Below are 17241 nucleotides of genomic sequence, written 5' to 3'. Positions count from 1 at the left end.
TAAAAATTGTATTCAATATTAATATTGTTTCAAAACAATGAAAGTTTAGATTTGGTTAAGAAAAATTGGCAGGTGACCGGTTCAGAACCAGTTCTCTGCGATGTCAGTGTTAAAAACAAGCGCGGTTATCGATATCACTTTTTATATATCTCACATCTCGAAGGTGCCCGCACATGTTTAATGAAAATGTCTGGAATAGAATCTATTTTTCAAAGCATAGCAAATGCCAATCCAAAAAGTCGAAATATTTACCTGGATGCGATAAACAAAAATCACACAATATCCGATGATGTAGGTTTTGCCAAATTAATTGAAATACGCATGACATTTAAGTGACAAATACGCTTTGGTTTCAGAAAAATGTGGCGACTCAAACAATCACATCGATGCTTTCAAAAAGCACGAGCCGTGCGATTGGGTTACGGTTCCTCATCGCTTACCTAGATCAGGACATGTGTTCCACAGGCGTTTTGGAGAAAAAGGCACATATATGGCTGGCTAGCATAATGAAGTCATGTAATGCAATGGAGATCCGTTCATATGGTCATCTTATCTATGAGGCTCTAGGTATGTTAAAACATGTTTTAAATGATTGTACTTATCATGTGTACACGTTCTCTTACAGCGTTGCTCATCAAGCGAATTCAATCCACCTTTGATGTTGCTAAAACATTTGCATCCACTTACCTTTTTAAGTTTTTTGAGAGTCTAAGTCTTCAGGAAATACGCGATAACATACCCAGCACAATTAGTTCTTTGAACGCTTTAGAACAATGCCTACGTTACTATCCCGGACCCAGTAAGTCTGGGAGAGCTATGGTCCACAAATTTCTAGCTTCACTGGTGGATAGTAGCGATGTCGATGTAATACATGGAACTGGGCAATGTTGGCTAATGCTGCAGCAGGTGCGCGGTGGAGCTCCTAACGATGGCGAAAACAAGGATAAGGGACAATGGCGGGATTTTCAATTGGGAATATTGGGCAATCTTCATGATTTGCTAAATGTAACGATCAGTTCCCAAGACGAAATTTTTGAAAGGCCTGCTATAAGTACTAAGCTGGACTACTTCGAACTTGTCCTGGAAGGAGACCCCATCGAACGAAGTGCTCGGGTCTGTCGACGTTTTTGCAATCTGGTTGACTATCTTAAAATTGCCCTAAGGTTCGTTCAACAATAATATAAATCAAATGGTGAAATCAATTTTCTTTCTCGTTTTAACAGTGAACCTTTTCCCGTCAAGAAATGTATTTATCCAAAGAGAATACTTAATCTAATCCAACGTGGTCTTGGTTTAAAATTGACAAGTTACAGAAACAATTCAAACATTGACAACTTGTGCTTTGGCAGTCTTCTACCGGAATTACATTTCAAGCTTCTTGAATTGTTAGAAGTTCTAATTACCATGTAAGCCACCTATTAAGTTCAATTTTATTAAAAAAAAACTAATTGATATTATTGCTTACAGCTGTAACACTCACCTTAGGATGCATTTTCGTTTGATTTTAAGTATTCTATTAGACTCTCTAAAGAATACTAAGCCAGCAACAAGCAAAGAACCACAAGAGAATTTTGTGTAAGTATCAAAGCATTTTATCACATAAATATTTGGTTCTCTTATCTACATCTAATATTACATTTTAGAAACCTACGTTCTTCAGTGTACAAAGTAATAACGCTTTGGTGTTCTGTGTTAAATGATGGAAGCCGTTGCGAAATCATCTCAGACTATTTAATAAAAGAAATATTGGATGATGTCCGGCCAGTCGTAACCAATAAATCATCAGAGGTTGTAACTATTATTCGTTTGAAGATAAACTCTTACTAATATTAGGCTCACTTTTAGTTGCAGCGACCAAATAACTTACCACGACGTAAAAAAGATGTCCAACTTTTAAATAATGAAGTTACTGGAATAGTTAAAACTTCTTCGCTTTGCCAAGAGGCTTTCCGTTGTCTGCAAAATTTATTGCATTCTTCGGGACATTTAATTAAACACACAATTATAAAGGTACGTACAGTGAGGAGATTGAAAGTTTTTTTCTCGAATTTAAGCTTCTCTTTTTTGTTTTTACAGGATGTCTACAACACCTTATTAATTATTTGTATTCAAATGCAACAAAATTTGCATTCAAAATCGGAACAACCTCACGATTGGAAATATCGTGCAGAAATATATAAGACGCTCACAATAATTGTACAATCGAGGAATTTCCGTTGTCCTCCGCCCACAGAGATAATTTTATATCTGTTAGATGAAACTCGTTCGCGGGACAGTTCATCTGAAGTGCGTTTGTGGTGCCAAAATCTAATTGACACTATTGAAAATATGCTTCATCCGCAAAAAGAAAGTGTATTCTTTAAAAGAGATCTAAGAAGTTCAACTTCTACGAGTGAAGAAGAAACCGTTTTGCTCAATGACAATAACATTTCTGCAATTGAAGATGAGTCTGGAAACAATGAAATGCTTACCAGCGAACTTGACACGGATATTGAAGCACAACCAAAGGATACCAGTTTAATGGAGGTGGGCATGCCAAATGATACAGAAACTGTAGAAGACGTTGATATACCCGCACCACCCGCTAATATTATGGCTTCCAAAGTTATAGAAAATATAGATATATCGCCACCTCCATCTGACGTCGTGCCACCCAATAGTAGTAGTCATCTTCCCGTCGTCGAGGAGAAAGCGCCAGTTAAAATTCACAAAGTAAATGACTTAAAAGAAAGCAATGTGTCTGGACCCAAAGTTGTATCAGAAATTAAGAACTTAAGTCCTGATGATAGTAGCAAGCCAGAAGAAAATTACGACATTGATGACAGTTTTGTAGAAGAATTAAATGCAGCGTTTGTTAATGAATTCTGGTAATGTTGTATTAAAACTGCAGGCTGACAAACACCAATAAAGCAAGTAATTTTGGTTTTCATTAATTACGTATATATTTATGTTATTAAAATGTCCACGATTTAAGTGAGGCGACGCTAGGCACAACGTGCGCCCAACGCGGTAATTTGGATATTATTTTGGCAAAAATCGATGTATGATCCTTGTGATAATCAAAGTAGGTTGAGACTAGTGTAATGTCTAGCAAGGCTCTTTTATGATGTTGCTCGGCAGTCTGTAAATTACAAAAAATAAATAGATACAGTGCAATAAACTGTATGGAAATAGAAACCTCATGAAAGTTACCTCAACGTCAATCGTGATGTTAAATGCTTCTGATTCCAGTCCTGTTGTGATTAAAACAAAGTATGAATCCTTTTTATTATAATTTACGCTGGGGGGCAAATTTGTTGTAAGACTCCATTGTTTAAGGTTCACATTGTCCCGTAAATGGATTTGCAGAGATGCTAGATAGCTTCCTGTTAAAGCAAAGTTCAATCGATGATTTCGATCAGAGAGTTGCTGGTGTGATAATAATTCGAGATGCGATGTCTCTCGAATTGTTGGCATAGAGCTCGGTATCCAAAAACCGCTAACGATATTAATTAATTATTTAAAAGTTTACAAAACTGAGCTGTAAGTTGAAATTTACCCAGTAATAGCTTGACGAATGGAGTAAATCGGTAAGCCGCAGAAGGCTTCGCTCTTGCATAGAATGTTTTTGTGATTGGGGATTGGTTCTTCTGGCATTATTAGGCTTTCGATTGTTTTTTGTGAATTGCGATCCATATTTAACATCCAAATACCAGAATCTGTATACCTAATATTACCATCACGATCATAAAGTGTTCGAATTGTGTGCTATAAACGTATATAAAGATGAAATGATAACTAAATTCCGTATTGCATAAATTCAATTAAATTTAAACTTACCGACATATAATGTCTCTGTGTTCGTGGTTGTCCTCCGGTATCATCTGAGTAGGGAAAACCAACATTTGTAAAGGCAATGAAATAAAACCTAGTTATAATATAAGCCGTAAAAAGTAAAATTAAAAATATTTTCTTCCTTTCCAACAATACGATCAAAGGTGTCAGATAGCTTGTTATGAAGAACGTTAAACAGCAGCAGATAATTGAAATTATTATGTCAGGATTCTTTTCACCGCCCATTCTTCCTGCAGTCGGTATAAAAATTCCTAGAACCATGCTGTAAAACAGGGTGCTCCATAACACAACGAAAATTTGTCCAAAAAGATGAATATAAAGCCATCGCCTTACTGCAAATAAGAAGTATCCATATCTTTTAATTTTCGACTTGAAGAAGAAGAAACCTTAGTTACATACTTGAATTCTGAAAGTCACAAATAGCTATCACCACATTGGCTGCATTGGTTATAAAGATTGGCACCATAATGGTATAAGATGTGCGGACTCCGGCACCAGTTGCAGCTGCGCAAAGTATTCCCCAAAAAAGAGACGTTCCAGCCAATCTGGCTTGGGTTTGCAAGGCTAAACTAAGCGGAGTCTAAAAAGAGTTTACACATTCCTATATCATTCATTAACGAGCGGCCTTTAGTAGTAGTCACCTTTAAATTTCGATTAAAAATCAAATGCACAGCACATTGTACGAAAACGGTGACTAAGCAATATGTGGGAATACATAGATACGTATTGCTATACCAGAACATGGATTGTCCAGACACATCCACATCATATGCAATCGCATAACAAAAGGCTCCGGAACTCACTAAACTAATCATTTTAATAACAAAACCCAGAAATATTTCGTATCGCAAATGTTTTTTGTTTATGCCTTCAAAAATAAAAAAAGAAAATGAATAAAAAAAGACATAACCAAAGATTTTATATATACCTTTGGTTGCTTTTGAGAGCGATAAATATGAGACTGAAACCGCAGACACTACGACAATATAATTAAATACCGTTGCAAAGTCTTTGGAATAAACAATGAAAAAGAATCCGAAAATATCAAAAAAGACCTGGGATTGGTTAATATTTTTTTTCTGAAAAAAATGAAAACGTTAAAAAACATTTTTAAAAAACTATTAGTTTGGAAACATACTTTAGTGTTGCGTAGCTCATCACCATTTGAAATGGCTCTTGTTAGCTCCAGGATATTGTCTCCAGTATGTTGTACAGAGCCTATTGGAATGTAGTCTATATGATCGTACTTGGTGTGATACCGGTGACTGTTTATGTGATGTGCAAAATCCATGCCAGGTAATTTTCCAAAATCACGAAAGATTCGAAAATCTGTATCAGATGGAATTATTCCAGATTGAAATATTTCTTCAGCTGCAACTTGCGCATTAGGATGTGGTACTGACTTGCCGTACATCTATAACATGGATAATTTGATTTATGTTCAAAATAATCTATTTTGTTGACAAGCTTACGGTAACAAGCCACGAATTATTGACACTACTTTGAAATAACATCTCTTTTCCTCCAGATCCAACCGATTCGAGATTAATAAAAGCTAAAAAAGTAATATTTTTGAGTGTACATATAACTGGATTTTAATAAAATCTGCATTTTACTTTCTTTATTACCTCCAATGTTTTTTGCCCATTTGTGTTTTGTTATAAATCCATGCGAGGCTTGAAGTCCAGTTTCCTCGGCTCCATTAAATAGAAAGATAATATCACATTTGTTTCGATTACTTTGCCTTGACAATACTCGAAGAATTTCCAGCATCACAGCACATGCCATCGCATCATCGCTTGCTCCTGGACTTCCTGGCACACTGTCAAAATGCGCATTGATGAGAAGGCTCTTGCAAGGTCTTAGTCCTGGTTCGCCATGTAGCTTCACAACCACATTTTGTACATTACGATAGATACTTGTCATACCATACGGCTTAAAATCGGCCCAAAATCCTCCGCTAACAACCTATTGAAGGAGCAAAAACTATATTTTCTATTCGTCTTTATAATAATGTTATATTACTTGAACATCTAGTTCAACTCGCTGATTGGAGTGAGCAAGTTTTTTGATATCATTATTTATGACTTTCTTTAAAAACTCGATTGCTAAAACTTCGTTAGTATACTTTCCAACGGATCGAGAGCCAAAACTGGAAAGTATCTTCAGATCATGCCAAGCGCGCTCAGATAAAAATGAATTCGGATTATGAAGTAGTTCGGAATTGTCTAAGGCTTTCGGTAAATTCTCATGGAAATGATATTGAGAATAAAAACCCAAAAGCAATGTTATTGCAATGGCAACAAATCCCCATCCTTGAGAAATGTGATGTATGTTTCGTTTTCTGTAACCTATATTTAATTATAAATTGTTGTTAGTAATTTGTTGTTGTTTAATACTTCCCTAATTAAATATTTACCTGCATCAAATAAGTTAAGGGTCTCGTTTCGACATCTTCGACTGTCCGAAAGGCAGCTCTAAAAGAAATATGTAAAATAATACAATGTAAATAATAATAAAATTTGAAAATAAAAAAGCAATAAAAATTTAAGACCTTTGTACATTTGTATATATACAAACGTAAGTGTTCGTTGAATTTGCTTTATCTTGGCTTAAAGTCATGTCAGCAATGACCTTTTGTCTTATGTTCAGTATTTTCAATTAATTACCGAGCTTCGCTGAATTATAAATTTATTTTATAAACTTTTTTAATTTTTAAAGAAACTTACTCCGTAAAGCCGGTCCATTATTCGATGTAAAAATCAATCTTTGCTTACACCTGGGCACACTGAAATCTCTTATCGATAAATATCGGGTTTTTGAGGCTTTTTGAACATGTTGGGAGCTGGTCACACTGTCCGTGTGTTCGTGCTCGTTGTAAGATACCCCAATTCCCTGAAAAACGCAGCCTTAAGCATTATAAATAGTTAAAAATAATGTCCAAGTTAGCTAGCAGCATTGCAACTTGATATAACAAACAAGGTAAAAGTTAAAATGTAACTCAAAACTCTCGAAGTGCGTAGTGTGTGTGTGTGTGTCGTTGAATGCAAGTGCGTGTGTATGTGCGCGTGTGTGTGTGCGGCAATTAAACAATAAGAATTGTGAGTGGAGCGAAAGGGTAGGAGAAGAGCGATACGCGGGAAAAGGGGATGCCATGAAGTGGATGGGTGGGGGTGGGGTCTCTGTCGTCTGGCAATGGGCGTGGAGAACAAGCCACTAGACGATTGTGGTAAACGAAGCGCGAAATTATACTTAAAGTTAGTTGGGGCAGGTGTAACTCAAACAAAAAAAAGAGAAAGAGAGAATAACTAGGTTCAGTTACACGTTTAGTGGCTCATCAGACAGCAACATCTTCCAATATACATATTCAAAATTTTATTTAGCCATAGGGTTGTGAGATGAAATATTTGTTTACATTTAAATGTTCAATCAATTGCGCTACCCTTCTCGCTCTGAGTGTCTGGAATTTAAATTCTTTTCTTACTCTCTCACACACATACGAAAAGCATGAGGCTAAGTGGAACGCATGTGGATTTTCAATTAGATCATTAAGTTTGTGTTATTTCAATTAAACAAAACAAAATTCTTTAGCACATTTATAGCCACCAACATGGAAGCACCATATTGAACTGACCTAGTGCGCTACCCTGTGCCCCGCCACCCAGCATTAGCATCAGCATGTCACTGCAACCTCCTTCAGCCGCTGCAGCTGCAGCTACATCTGTCGCCCCCTCGTCGGGCAATCATCTGATGCGTCCTCAAACTCTAGCTGCACCAGAGAGGGAACCTGTCCAATTTAATATCAATCTTGTAGGAGCTCCGCTTGAAGTCGAACAGCTGGTGGAACAGATCAAAAGTGTGGCCGAGCAGTTTTTATATCACTGGAAAAGTTTTCCCATTGGTTTGTTGACTACTTCAAACACTCAAAAGTGACTAATAATATTAATTACATGTTGTTATTTCTGTAGTATTGCCCCAATCCTTGGCCAATAGTGGACTTAATCTGACAGCCAGCTTAGCAAATGCCACCAATAGTGTGAACAGCCGAAAAACTCGTCCAATAAATTTACGTGATCTGTTTATTGCGCCGCCCTTCGATGAGCTAGATGCAGTTGCCTCGGATGGAAGTGGGGAACCGCGTCGACTCACCAATGTCCAATTGAAGACTCTCCGTGAAACTGGGTGAGTTGTCAATCCATCAATATGGAGATGGGATGAGATAAGATCATAATGGATTTCAATAATCAATATAAAGATGAGGATGACGTTTTGGCTAAGGCTGAATAACAAGAATTGTACCAAATTAAATTTTTTGTTTTTGTGGCTAAATCAACAAATCACATTCTATTTTATTTTTGGTGTTTTATTTTTCGTTTGTGGTAAACATTCGTCACATTATATGCACTAAGCAAACGCAATGAATCAAAAACTAAAAGCATGCCCAAAGACAAAAAAAAACAACACAATTTAAAATAAAAAAAAAAAACACAAATAAAACAGTCTTCAGTTTAATTTTTTTTTTTTAATTTTGTTTTTTATGTTTTAAGCTATTTGCATGCCACACACACTTTTTCCATTACTTTACTTCACTTTCTGTTTGAAACTCAATTTAAAAACAAATAAGAAAATCGTCAAAACGTAAAAACCAACAAATTGAACAATATTTCTGTAAAGCTTGCAAAAGGATAAATATGGAAAGCCGAAGAAATTAACTTTGGAACAATTGGAAACTATACGTAAAAATGGGTAAATAAGCGACAAAATATGTACAACAAAAAGCAAAACTATCTTGCGTGTTTTGCCATTACATAAGACAATTATTTTAGTCAGTGTTTATTGCGTTTTTTGTACATACATCATTTCATTTAAACTAATCCATTTTTTATTTCATTGATACTTGTAAAACAAAAAAAAAGATAAAAATTTAAAATAAGAAATGAAAACATGAGCATTAACTGAAATTTTTTGCATGACACTCAGTGAATTTGCATGCCATCTAAATTGGGTAAATAATGAAATCATAGTGAACCAAGTTTAAATGTTATAAAATTTATCAATCATTGAAGTTTTCTAGACAACAACAACAGCAAAACCTTCAGGTTTATTATTTAGATATAGTTTAATTGTTAATTTTCAATAAAAATAAATTTCTTATTATCCTAGGTCACAATTCCCATTTGTAAGATTCACCTTTCATATGCTATCAAATTTTAAAACTTATGTTTAAAACAAAAAACTTTAAGAAGTTTTAAGTAGGGCAAGAAAAATCTAATATCTAGTGATTAATAATCGATGTTTTGTCGCTATGTTGTGGAAACTCAATTGACATACTTGAAACGCCTACAACATACACATATACACAGAAAACTCACCTACCACCCACACACTATCCATCAATAAATGGACACTTACACTAACCCTAATCTCTCACCTATTTAAATGGAATTGGGCAAAAAACATTCACAATAATAATTCTCAAATTGGGATCACGCTTGTCGCATGCCAACAACAATTGAATAACTCATAGAATTGAAAATGTATAGTTTATTTTTATTACTAACATAAAAAACTATCTTTTCGATTTATACTATATATGTATGTACCTCTGTATAAATAGTACAGATTATTTGTGTCTTTAAATGTTGCCTTTTAATTTGTATGACTTGGTTAAACTAATTTAGTGTCCTTTATGTTTCGACAGAGAATTCGATGTACCAAGCCTGCACTTTCCCGGCCAAGTGCATAAGTGGCGTCTATCGCAGCTATTGCAAAAAGGACGAGCACGCGCTCATGATTCATTTCTTAGTGATTTGGCTCTGGCAGCCCGATTTCTTGTGGTCACTGCCCGTGCACGTATATTTTCGCACTTCTTTTCGGTTATGGAATCTGGTCAGGCGCTGTTAGGAGCGTTGGCCAAGCTGGCGGATATGTTTATAGGAGTGCCAGCATTATTGGCGCACAACTTGGATTACAAAATCAAGGAAGAACGTTGTCGCTTTCTCATAGCCGAGCTGGTGTGTCGGGTAAGTACACAATATAAACGAAATGAAATCGATTTAATCTTATGTTAATTTATTTTATTATTCTTAGCCCGAATATGAAGATTGTCTCGATGGCCTGTGTGCATATGTCAGGAAAATGTTACGACGCGCCACCATGGAAAAGTTCGATTTTAATAGTTGTGAGATTAGCCAGCCTGTGCCATATCTCTTTCTCACACCCAAAGGTCAAGAGATTGATCTTCGCCTTTTTTGCCGGGATATTATGCGCAAGGCTTTGCCCATTCTCATTGGTATCCTGGAACGTGAGACTCGTGGTTGGTTTCTGCATTTTCGTGAGCGTTTAATTGCCGAACTGAGAGCCAAGAAACTGAACGACAAAGAAATCGAGGAAGAGGTGAATGAAGCTGTAATGAGAGAATATTTACAGCGTGTCTACACTTCGATTATGGGCAATGCCAAGTTGTCCGAATTGGGGCAAGGCGTGCCTGAGTTGCTCGTCCACCAGGCCCAGTCTGTGGTGATAATGTACAAGGCTGTGGATAAAGTGCAGCAGGATATAAAACGCTCGCGTGAGGATCATGAAAAATGTCTAAGCAATGATCATTCGGTTCTTGCACGTGTCGCGCCATGGCTGCGCTCCAAGCTACGTCATGCCGAGGAGCACAAGTTGAACAAGTGCGCCTGGTCTGCCCACGAGGAGGCTCTAAAGATGTGCACTCAACACAATCTGCATCAGACGGCTTACTTTCTCTCTCGCGATTTGGCCTTTATGAAAGAACGCGAGCCAGTGCTGCTTAAGGAGTTGAAAAATGCCAAAACACCAACGCGAAGTTTTCAATGGGCCTGTCGCATATGGTCACCGCAAGCATGGATCATTCGTCGTAATTTCCAGGGACAATCAGATGTAATACCTACTGTCATTAGCCAGCAGGCCACTTCAATTGTCACGCCGCGCTCCGATCCCAGTCAGCCGGTCTTTTTAGTGGAGAAGGAGAAAATAAGAACCACAAGTACCCGATGGCCTTTTTGGCGACTGCTGAATCTGATTCAACGAACTTGGTGTTGGACATGGAACATGATGTTTTTGCTTGGTATCCTAGTGCCCTGGTGTAGTCCTCTTGGAATACGAGCACTTTGCTGCGTGAAACCGTTTATGCCCGATCTTGAATTATCGCAAATTAATGGCACTCTATTTCCACGAAAAACGAGCATAACTCAAACCATGGCCTCGCGACTCATTGAACTCTGGCGACACATATCAAAATCACGTACACATTTTGAAACTGAACCGGATACTGGTTTCATTGGCAAAGGTTTGACCAGGAATTTAAATCGCACTTGGAATTACTTTGTCAAGGGCTTTCTGGGCACCCTGGTCATACTGTTTGCCTTCCCATTGATCTGTTTGGCCACCAGTTGCTTGAGCATTGGACTAGCCATTACAGCACCATTATGGATTCCGGTTTTCGTCCTCCTTTTGCATATATATATGATTCTCATATATGATCTAGATGCGCCAGATAATACGAAAAATCGTTATTGCATACTATTGGAGGCATTAATTTGGAATTTACTTATCCAGGGACTATTGCAACCGTTAGCATCGGTTTTAGTGGCCACTTTAATGTGTCCTTTGGCAGCTGGAACTGTATTAATAGGTAAGTTAATGCTTCAAGTTAATTGGTAAAATTGTTAATTGGTTTATTTTTGATCATAGTTGGTGTCATTCGGTATACGTTCCGTATAGTGTGGGATTCACTCACTTTCCATTTATTCATTAAAAAATGCGGTAGAGTTCCGGCATCGGATAGTATTGCTGTGAAACGTGTTGCTGGACCTGGTTTGGCCTTGGATTACTATTTCATTATCAAACCAGAGCAGGCTTTGGCCGCCCTAGAGGCTAAAATGGAGCTGGATGAAATGCAGGCCTACCAACATGCCACGGAACGAGTAATACTCCAGCCGCAGCAGGATTTCTTGCAATTTGTTGAGGCGTGCTTTGGTCCTTTCTCAGCTCAGTTGAGTAAGACGGGACCATATTTGGCTTTGGATCGTGAGGCGCAGGATTTGATGAGTACATTGCATGAAAAGCTGGAAAAACGTCGCCGGGAACTTCAAACGGCGCTGACCACACAGGTTAAGTCCCGCATTAAGCTAAATACCAAAGAATTAAAAGTAAGTACATACAAATAGCAAATGACAGATTATAGGATGTAATGGATAACATGTATATTGTTCTAGATTGCCATACAACTGGCCGCCCATATATTAGAGAAATACTATCCGTCTCATGTTATCGGCAGATTGTCGATTAGCGAGGAGGAATTCTGGGATAATAAAGTGAGTGCACTTAAATCGAGTTATTCTAATTTCTATAATTATATTGACCTTATTCTATTGATTGCAGGGTCTCACAGTGAACGACTGGCCTGGATTAGCTGGTCTCATTTATACCGATATATTTAGTTTAGATTTTCTAACGCCATTGACTGAACATGACACACATTTTAAACTAGAACCACATGCCTCGCTGGACTTAATGCGCTACACGGAAATGGTAAAGAATGCTAACGATGTGATTGGCTCCAAGGGTCTGGATCTGTTGGGCAATGTATATGCACCACGCGGCAATGTTCAAGTGCATTTGCCATTCCTTGAGGTTACGGCATTTAATCCACGTTCACGTATTACGCTGACATTTCGTAAACCCGAGAAACGGTAAAGATACTGATAAAAGCCATTAATATTACATTTTAATTTATTTCTTATCAATATTTCAGTGACATGTCTGTGGGTTTGACTACGCCACGTGTGCGGGCTCAGCGTGCCCAACATATACCAAAATCCTCGCCGGATACTCAAAAGCCCTGGCGTCCGTGGAAACAGCAATGCGGAGAGAAAAGTGTCACCGAAAAGCTACTTATACCGCTGCCAGTTCCACATCCAGTCCACATCGCCATTGCTATTTACAATAGAGATACTGAACAGCCCATACCATTGGATTCGGAACTAGTGTGGGAGATACTCAAATCGATTGAGGATTGTCAAGGTGGAGATGCTATTGTGAGTCAATCAATAATTAATAAATCATTATGTTATATATGATTAAATGCGGTTAAATTTATTGCAGCAAGTTGCCCAATCGGTGGCTCGCTATCACGGAGCGGTTATAGAGTCTAGCAATGATTCTCTGGCTAGCAGTAGTAGCATTGGGAGCACCAGGGACTCCGGCTCCGGATCAGTGTCTGGCTCAGCAATAGGCAATGGCACTGAGACTTTGCCCTGTGGCAACCGAGAGGTTAGTTAAAGGATAAAAATTCAAGAATTCTTAATTTCTAGTTAATTTTCTCATATTTACGTGAAGGTTTGCACACAAGTCAAAGTCGATGCAGAGCCGGAGCCCAGTTCATCGGGTTTCCATTGGACATTAAGCAATTGGGGCGCAAACCAGGCTGCTCGTCGACGCACTAATTCCAATGTACGTGTCGATTTGGCCAGTCCGGAGGATATATCATTAGATACTGATAGCTCTAGAGCCGTATTTAACAATGCCTATGGTACAACGGTCTAACAGATTAATCAGGAGGATCATCGATCATAAATGAGCATGAGCATGGGAAATGGTATGCAATGGGTGATTCGGGCACACATACAAATACATTTATCAATGTATTTATATATACATATATAATTATATACAACGGCTGCTTCAGCTGCTTGATTCAAAAATATTTAAACGAGTTATGCATTCTTGTTGATTTTATATTATATGAGATATATTTATATTGAATCGCTTATCAAGTTCAAAGTAGAACTCAAAGCTATATTAGTCAGCGTTTTATCTAAACTTTAAATATTTTCGAAATAATTATAAACGGATAGATAACGAAACTTGAATTTATTTTTGACTTTTCCATTATGACCAAGCAGCTAAAGCAGATCCATGTAGTTAAAGTGTAATAAGAACAAATTTATCCACAAATATATATATACATATATATATATATATCTCTTTATACATATATACGAGTTGTTAGTATATATCTATATACAATGAATACCATAAATCGTGAAAAAAGAATCAACAACAAATCTTAATTCTAGTCGCAAGCAAATTTTAATGCAACAATTAAACTCGAACTCTTCTATGCATATATACCTATATATATATATACATATACATATATAATAAATCTACTAAAGCAACAACAACAAAAATACCAAATGAACAAAAAAAAAACAGCTTCATTACAACTTTCAGCTAATTTTTTCTATTATAAGTTTTAAATATAAATTTGCCAAGAGATTTTTATTTTTCTTTGTACCTAAAAAAGTAAAACCAACAAACAAATATGAAATGCCATGACTTGTATTATGATCGGCAATTATTGTTAATTAATATATAAAAGAAAAACAAACCAACAAAAAGAAAACTACGGCATAACAACTAATTTATTTACATATATAATCTTACCAACTATGAAATACTCTTTCTCTTCCGAACAATTTAATCAAAGTTGAAACTAAAGCAGCATGAATATCAACAGCAAAATCTATGTACAATACAACTTCTGTTGTACTTTTGTCAAGAATTTGCATTGAGCGATAATTTAAAGGGATTTTAATTATATATGGCTTGGTAGATTTCCAGTATTTCCCGATTTTCTCAGTCACTCCATACAAATTTAACTTAAGTACAACAGATCAAACGTGAAACAGGAATTACTGCATTAAAAAACATTCGAAATGAAAATAATTTACAAGAAACATTAATAGAATAACAATTTTTAAATTTATATTATATTAATTAACGGTTGAACAGACAAAACGGTTAACAAAATCCATTCTCATTGGTCAGCTTTCCAAATCGTATTAAAATTCGTTTTAACCAAAATTCCAAAAATCCTTCTTCATCCATCCAGCCAGAGTGCCCTCCAAAAGTATTTAACTTTATGTTATCTACCACACATAAACACACTTTAAAGTATTATTTTTCGAAATTGTTTAAAACTCTTTTAGACTGCTCTTAGCTCACATAATATCAACTAAATTTCGGCAGCTTCCAGTGTTAATTTTAACTGATTTTTGTACAAGTTTATTGATTTTTTTTTATACATACCTATACCTATGCCCAATTATATATAGTTTAAAATCAAGAAAAAATTTTATATACACATGCATCTAAAATAGATTAACATATACATATATATATATATGTAGTTATACAAATTAAAGAAACAAAAGTGTGAACGATAAATCTCATGAGAAATGCATTGAACAATTTTATGAAAAAAAAAACAAACAAATTATGAAATAAAAATCATTTTTCTTATCAATTATGATAAATATATAAAGAACAATTGCGCGAGGTCCTTACAAATCGCTCTGCGAGCCACAAAGATTTTGAATTTTTATCCATTTTTATCGAAAACGAAAGTCTATATGGCTGGCAGGGGGCGATTTGTATTTGACGATCGTAGTTGGATTGTAGTGTAATATGATAAAGTAATAAAGAAAATGTTGGCTAAATATAAAATATATCGTTGTTATTCTTTTAATCGAATTAAGAAACGTTACAAAATCATTTTCACCAGCTTAGGTTTTTTATTTACTTCTTAGGATTCTGAATTACACGTCCTGAATTATTTGTTAGATATTTCTTCGTGATCTCGCAATGCTGTAACTAATTTTTTCCCTAGACCAAGGGCGGGTCTCTTGTCTCTTCGACGAGGACGTTGATGAATCTCTGCGGTGGCATTCTTTGTGCTCTCGTTTACGCTTCCCTTCTCTGATGATAATGTGCAAATAGTCACAAAAGTATTCCTCACGATAGACAGAGTCCAAAGCACGATAGCGTGGATCATGTCTCAGTTTCTTTTTAATATCATACCATCGAGTATTATTGTTTATATCTTGACGTTCGCTAAGCATGTCCATAAAGTCTTTTCGTAACTGAAAAGAAGAACTGTCTCTTTTGGGCTCATTGTACTTAACAGACCGCCTGCTTTCACGCTTATTTTCATCTCCGACATCCTTGGATACCGTCAAAATGGAAGGTAATGATGAGAATGTTCTATATGAATTGGTGTCGTTTGTGGAAAATGGGACTCTTGGATGTGGTGATGGTTCTTTAAGCAAAATTGAAATTAAATACGATAATTGGTCTTATTGGAAGAGACTTACCGCTCATTGGTTTGTGGTCTTCATCTTGCGGAGGCATCATCATCTGATGTGGAATCGACATATTCGACGGAGTTGGAAACGAATTATCTAGGGACTCTGGTAGCATCTGCAGCTCATTCGATGGGGTTAGTTCTTTTATGCTAGTAGGCATCCAATTGTGCTGTTCGGCATAGCCATAATCGAAGGAATCCTGCTCACGAAGGTACGAATCATCTGTTACTCCAGGAGGTGGGGGTGGAAAATTTAGATTCATACGTGGATAATGCCGATTTTCTGCCGTTAAAACCTTGATGACCTGTTCTTTGCAGGCCGTAATTGGACGGCAAGATCGCATTCCCATTCCCATTGCTAGGTGAGGAGGCTGCATTATGGTGCCTGGTGGCATTTGCATTGTGGTATCTTCCATTTTGACACCTACCAAACCCACATTGTTATAGGGGTTCTGTGTGAGGCTGATCATTCCCGCCCCGCTTTCAGTTATACGCATATGCTTTTGTCGTTCGCAGTATGCTCGCCAGGTCATTTCATTAAATCCGTAATTAAAATAATCTGTGATATCTGATCCCGGTTTCCGCCAAGGTTTCTCCTCAAGAGAATCAATGCTAAACTCATGCGCTGGTATATCATTTATGGTTTCACCGATTCCTTGAAAATCCGTCACGCTAAATTGACCTGTCAGAGCTGATGGTTTGGCCTTATCAGTTACACTCGAGCAGGTCAGGAGATTCGTTAGCTGGCGAACATTTGATGTAGGATTAATGTGACCTATGACTATATTGACATCATCTTCTGAGTCCTCGTCCCCCTCCGAGACGTTACCATTACCATGCAACGGTGGCATGTCGGATTCACTGTTTATCATTAAAGCCTCCTCATCTTCCTCCATTTCCTTGGCCGGATCATCGAATTCAGTTAACTCGCTTTCTGGTTGCTTCTTCTTTGGGGAACAAACAACATGCTTTGCTTTGTCCAATTCCGATGTTTCTTTTGGTTTATCCCCACCATAAAGCCAGCTTTCTTCATTTTCGTTTTTCTTTCCTTCGGCCATTTTTTCGTCTCAATTTATTTTTTGACTGTGTTTGAGTACTAATGAGTTTGACAGACTAATGAGTAACTACTGTTAAAAATCTTGCTCATAAATTCAAATATTTAGCAGTTACATTTTTTTCCAATTAAGGGTTGTCAAGTTACAAAAACATAGTGTATCCCTGGAACTAATTCG

At 36.8% G+C, this 17241-nt stretch overlaps 4 protein-coding genes across 6 annotated transcripts; 2 read left to right on the top strand and 2 right to left on the bottom strand.

Moving 5' to 3' along the window:
- Positions 1-140: 140 nt before the first annotated feature.
- LOC6647142 (proline-, glutamic acid- and leucine-rich protein 1) lies at positions 141-2933 on the top strand. The gene is made up of 8 exons (XM_023178361.2): positions 141-291; positions 357-567; positions 626-1163; positions 1224-1406; positions 1468-1575; positions 1644-1788; positions 1846-2010; positions 2077-2933. The coding sequence occupies exons 1-8, from the start codon at positions 181-183 to the stop codon at positions 2869-2871; spliced, it is 2256 nt and encodes a 751-aa protein (XP_023034129.2). The 5' UTR covers positions 141-180; the 3' UTR covers positions 2872-2933.
- On the bottom strand, positions 2918-6619 carry LOC6647143 (endoplasmic reticulum metallopeptidase 1-like). The gene is made up of 13 exons (XM_023178360.2): positions 6564-6619; positions 6254-6311; positions 5860-6185; positions 5463-5802; positions 5307-5389; positions 4973-5248; positions 4763-4913; positions 4476-4702; positions 4234-4414; positions 3820-4166; positions 3539-3747; positions 3193-3478; positions 2918-3121 (listed from the first exon to the last, which is right to left on the bottom strand). Exons 1-13 carry the CDS (start codon positions 6579-6581, stop codon positions 2954-2956), a joined length of 2670 nt encoding a protein of 889 aa, XP_023034128.1. The 5' UTR covers positions 6582-6619; the 3' UTR covers positions 2918-2953.
- A 55-nt stretch (positions 6620-6674) lies between these two features.
- LOC6647144 lies at positions 6675-13532 on the top strand. 3 transcript variants are annotated; one of them, XM_002070602.4, is made up of 12 exons: positions 6675-6816; positions 7437-7735; positions 7803-8016; positions 8509-8580; positions 9536-9857; positions 9925-11494; positions 11554-12011; positions 12078-12176; positions 12244-12554; positions 12617-12899; positions 12967-13134; positions 13201-13532. In XM_002070602.4, exons 2-12 carry the CDS (start codon positions 7513-7515, stop codon positions 13405-13407), a joined length of 3927 nt encoding a protein of 1308 aa, XP_002070638.1. In that variant the 5' UTR covers positions 6675-6816; positions 7437-7512; the 3' UTR covers positions 13408-13532. The 3 variants fall into 3 exon arrangements, with proteins under 3 accessions (XP_002070638.1, XP_023034282.1, XP_015032914.1); XM_023178514.2 differs by having other exon boundaries at positions 7426-7735; XM_015177428.3 differs by lacking the exon at positions 8509-8580 and having other exon boundaries at positions 7426-7735.
- A 1885-nt stretch (positions 13533-15417) lies between these two features.
- Positions 15418-17140, bottom strand: LOC6647145 (pre-mRNA polyadenylation factor FIP1). The gene is made up of 2 exons (XM_023178695.2): positions 16020-17140; positions 15418-15964 (listed from the first exon to the last, which is right to left on the bottom strand). Exons 1-2 carry the CDS (start codon positions 17065-17067, stop codon positions 15486-15488), a joined length of 1527 nt encoding a protein of 508 aa, XP_023034463.1. The 5' UTR covers positions 17068-17140; the 3' UTR covers positions 15418-15485.
- Between the last annotated feature and the right edge of the window lie 101 nt (positions 17141-17241).

The sequence above is a fragment of the Drosophila willistoni genome, chromosome 3R (assembly GCF_018902025.1).
Source record: "Drosophila willistoni isolate 14030-0811.24 chromosome 3R, UCI_dwil_1.1, whole genome shotgun sequence".
NCBI lineage: Eukaryota > Metazoa > Arthropoda > Insecta > Diptera > Drosophilidae > Drosophila > Drosophila willistoni.
Note: the sequence above shows the minus strand (reverse complement) of the source record. Positions and strands in the feature narration are given on the sequence as shown.

Coding starts and splice junctions, on each gene's coding strand:
- LOC6647142 (XM_023178361.2), top strand. CDS start 181: ATGAAAATGTCTGGAATAGAATCTATTTTTCAAAGCATAGCAAATGCC. Junction 292..356: donor ATCACACAATATCCGATGAT/GTAGGTTTTGCC, acceptor CTTTGGTTTCAG/AAAAATGTGGCGACTCAAAC. Junction 1,789..1,845: donor TAACCAATAAATCATCAGAG/GTTGTAACTATT, acceptor GCTCACTTTTAG/TTGCAGCGACCAAATAACTT.
- LOC6647143 (XM_023178360.2), bottom strand. Junction 4,703..4,762: donor GCTCTCAAAAGCAACCAAAG/GTATATATAAAA, acceptor TTATTTTTGAAG/GCATAAACAAAAAACATTTG. Junction 3,748..3,819: donor CACAGAGACATTATATGTCG/GTAAGTTTAAAT, acceptor ATACGTTTATAG/CACACAATTCGAACACTTTA.
- LOC6647144 (XM_002070602.4), top strand. CDS start 7,513: ATGTCACTGCAACCTCCTTCAGCCGCTGCAGCTGCAGCTACATCTGTC. Junction 12,177..12,243: donor AGGAATTCTGGGATAATAAA/GTGAGTGCACTT, acceptor TATTGATTGCAG/GGTCTCACAGTGAACGACTG. Junction 12,555..12,616: donor TTTCGTAAACCCGAGAAACG/GTAAAGATACTG, acceptor TCAATATTTCAG/TGACATGTCTGTGGGTTTGA.
- LOC6647145 (XM_023178695.2), bottom strand. CDS start 17,067: ATGGCCGAAGGAAAGAAAAACGAAAATGAAGAAAGCTGGCTTTATGGT. Junction 15,965..16,019: donor AGACCACAAACCAATGAGCG/GTAAGTCTCTTC, acceptor TTTTGCTTAAAG/AACCATCACCACATCCAAGA.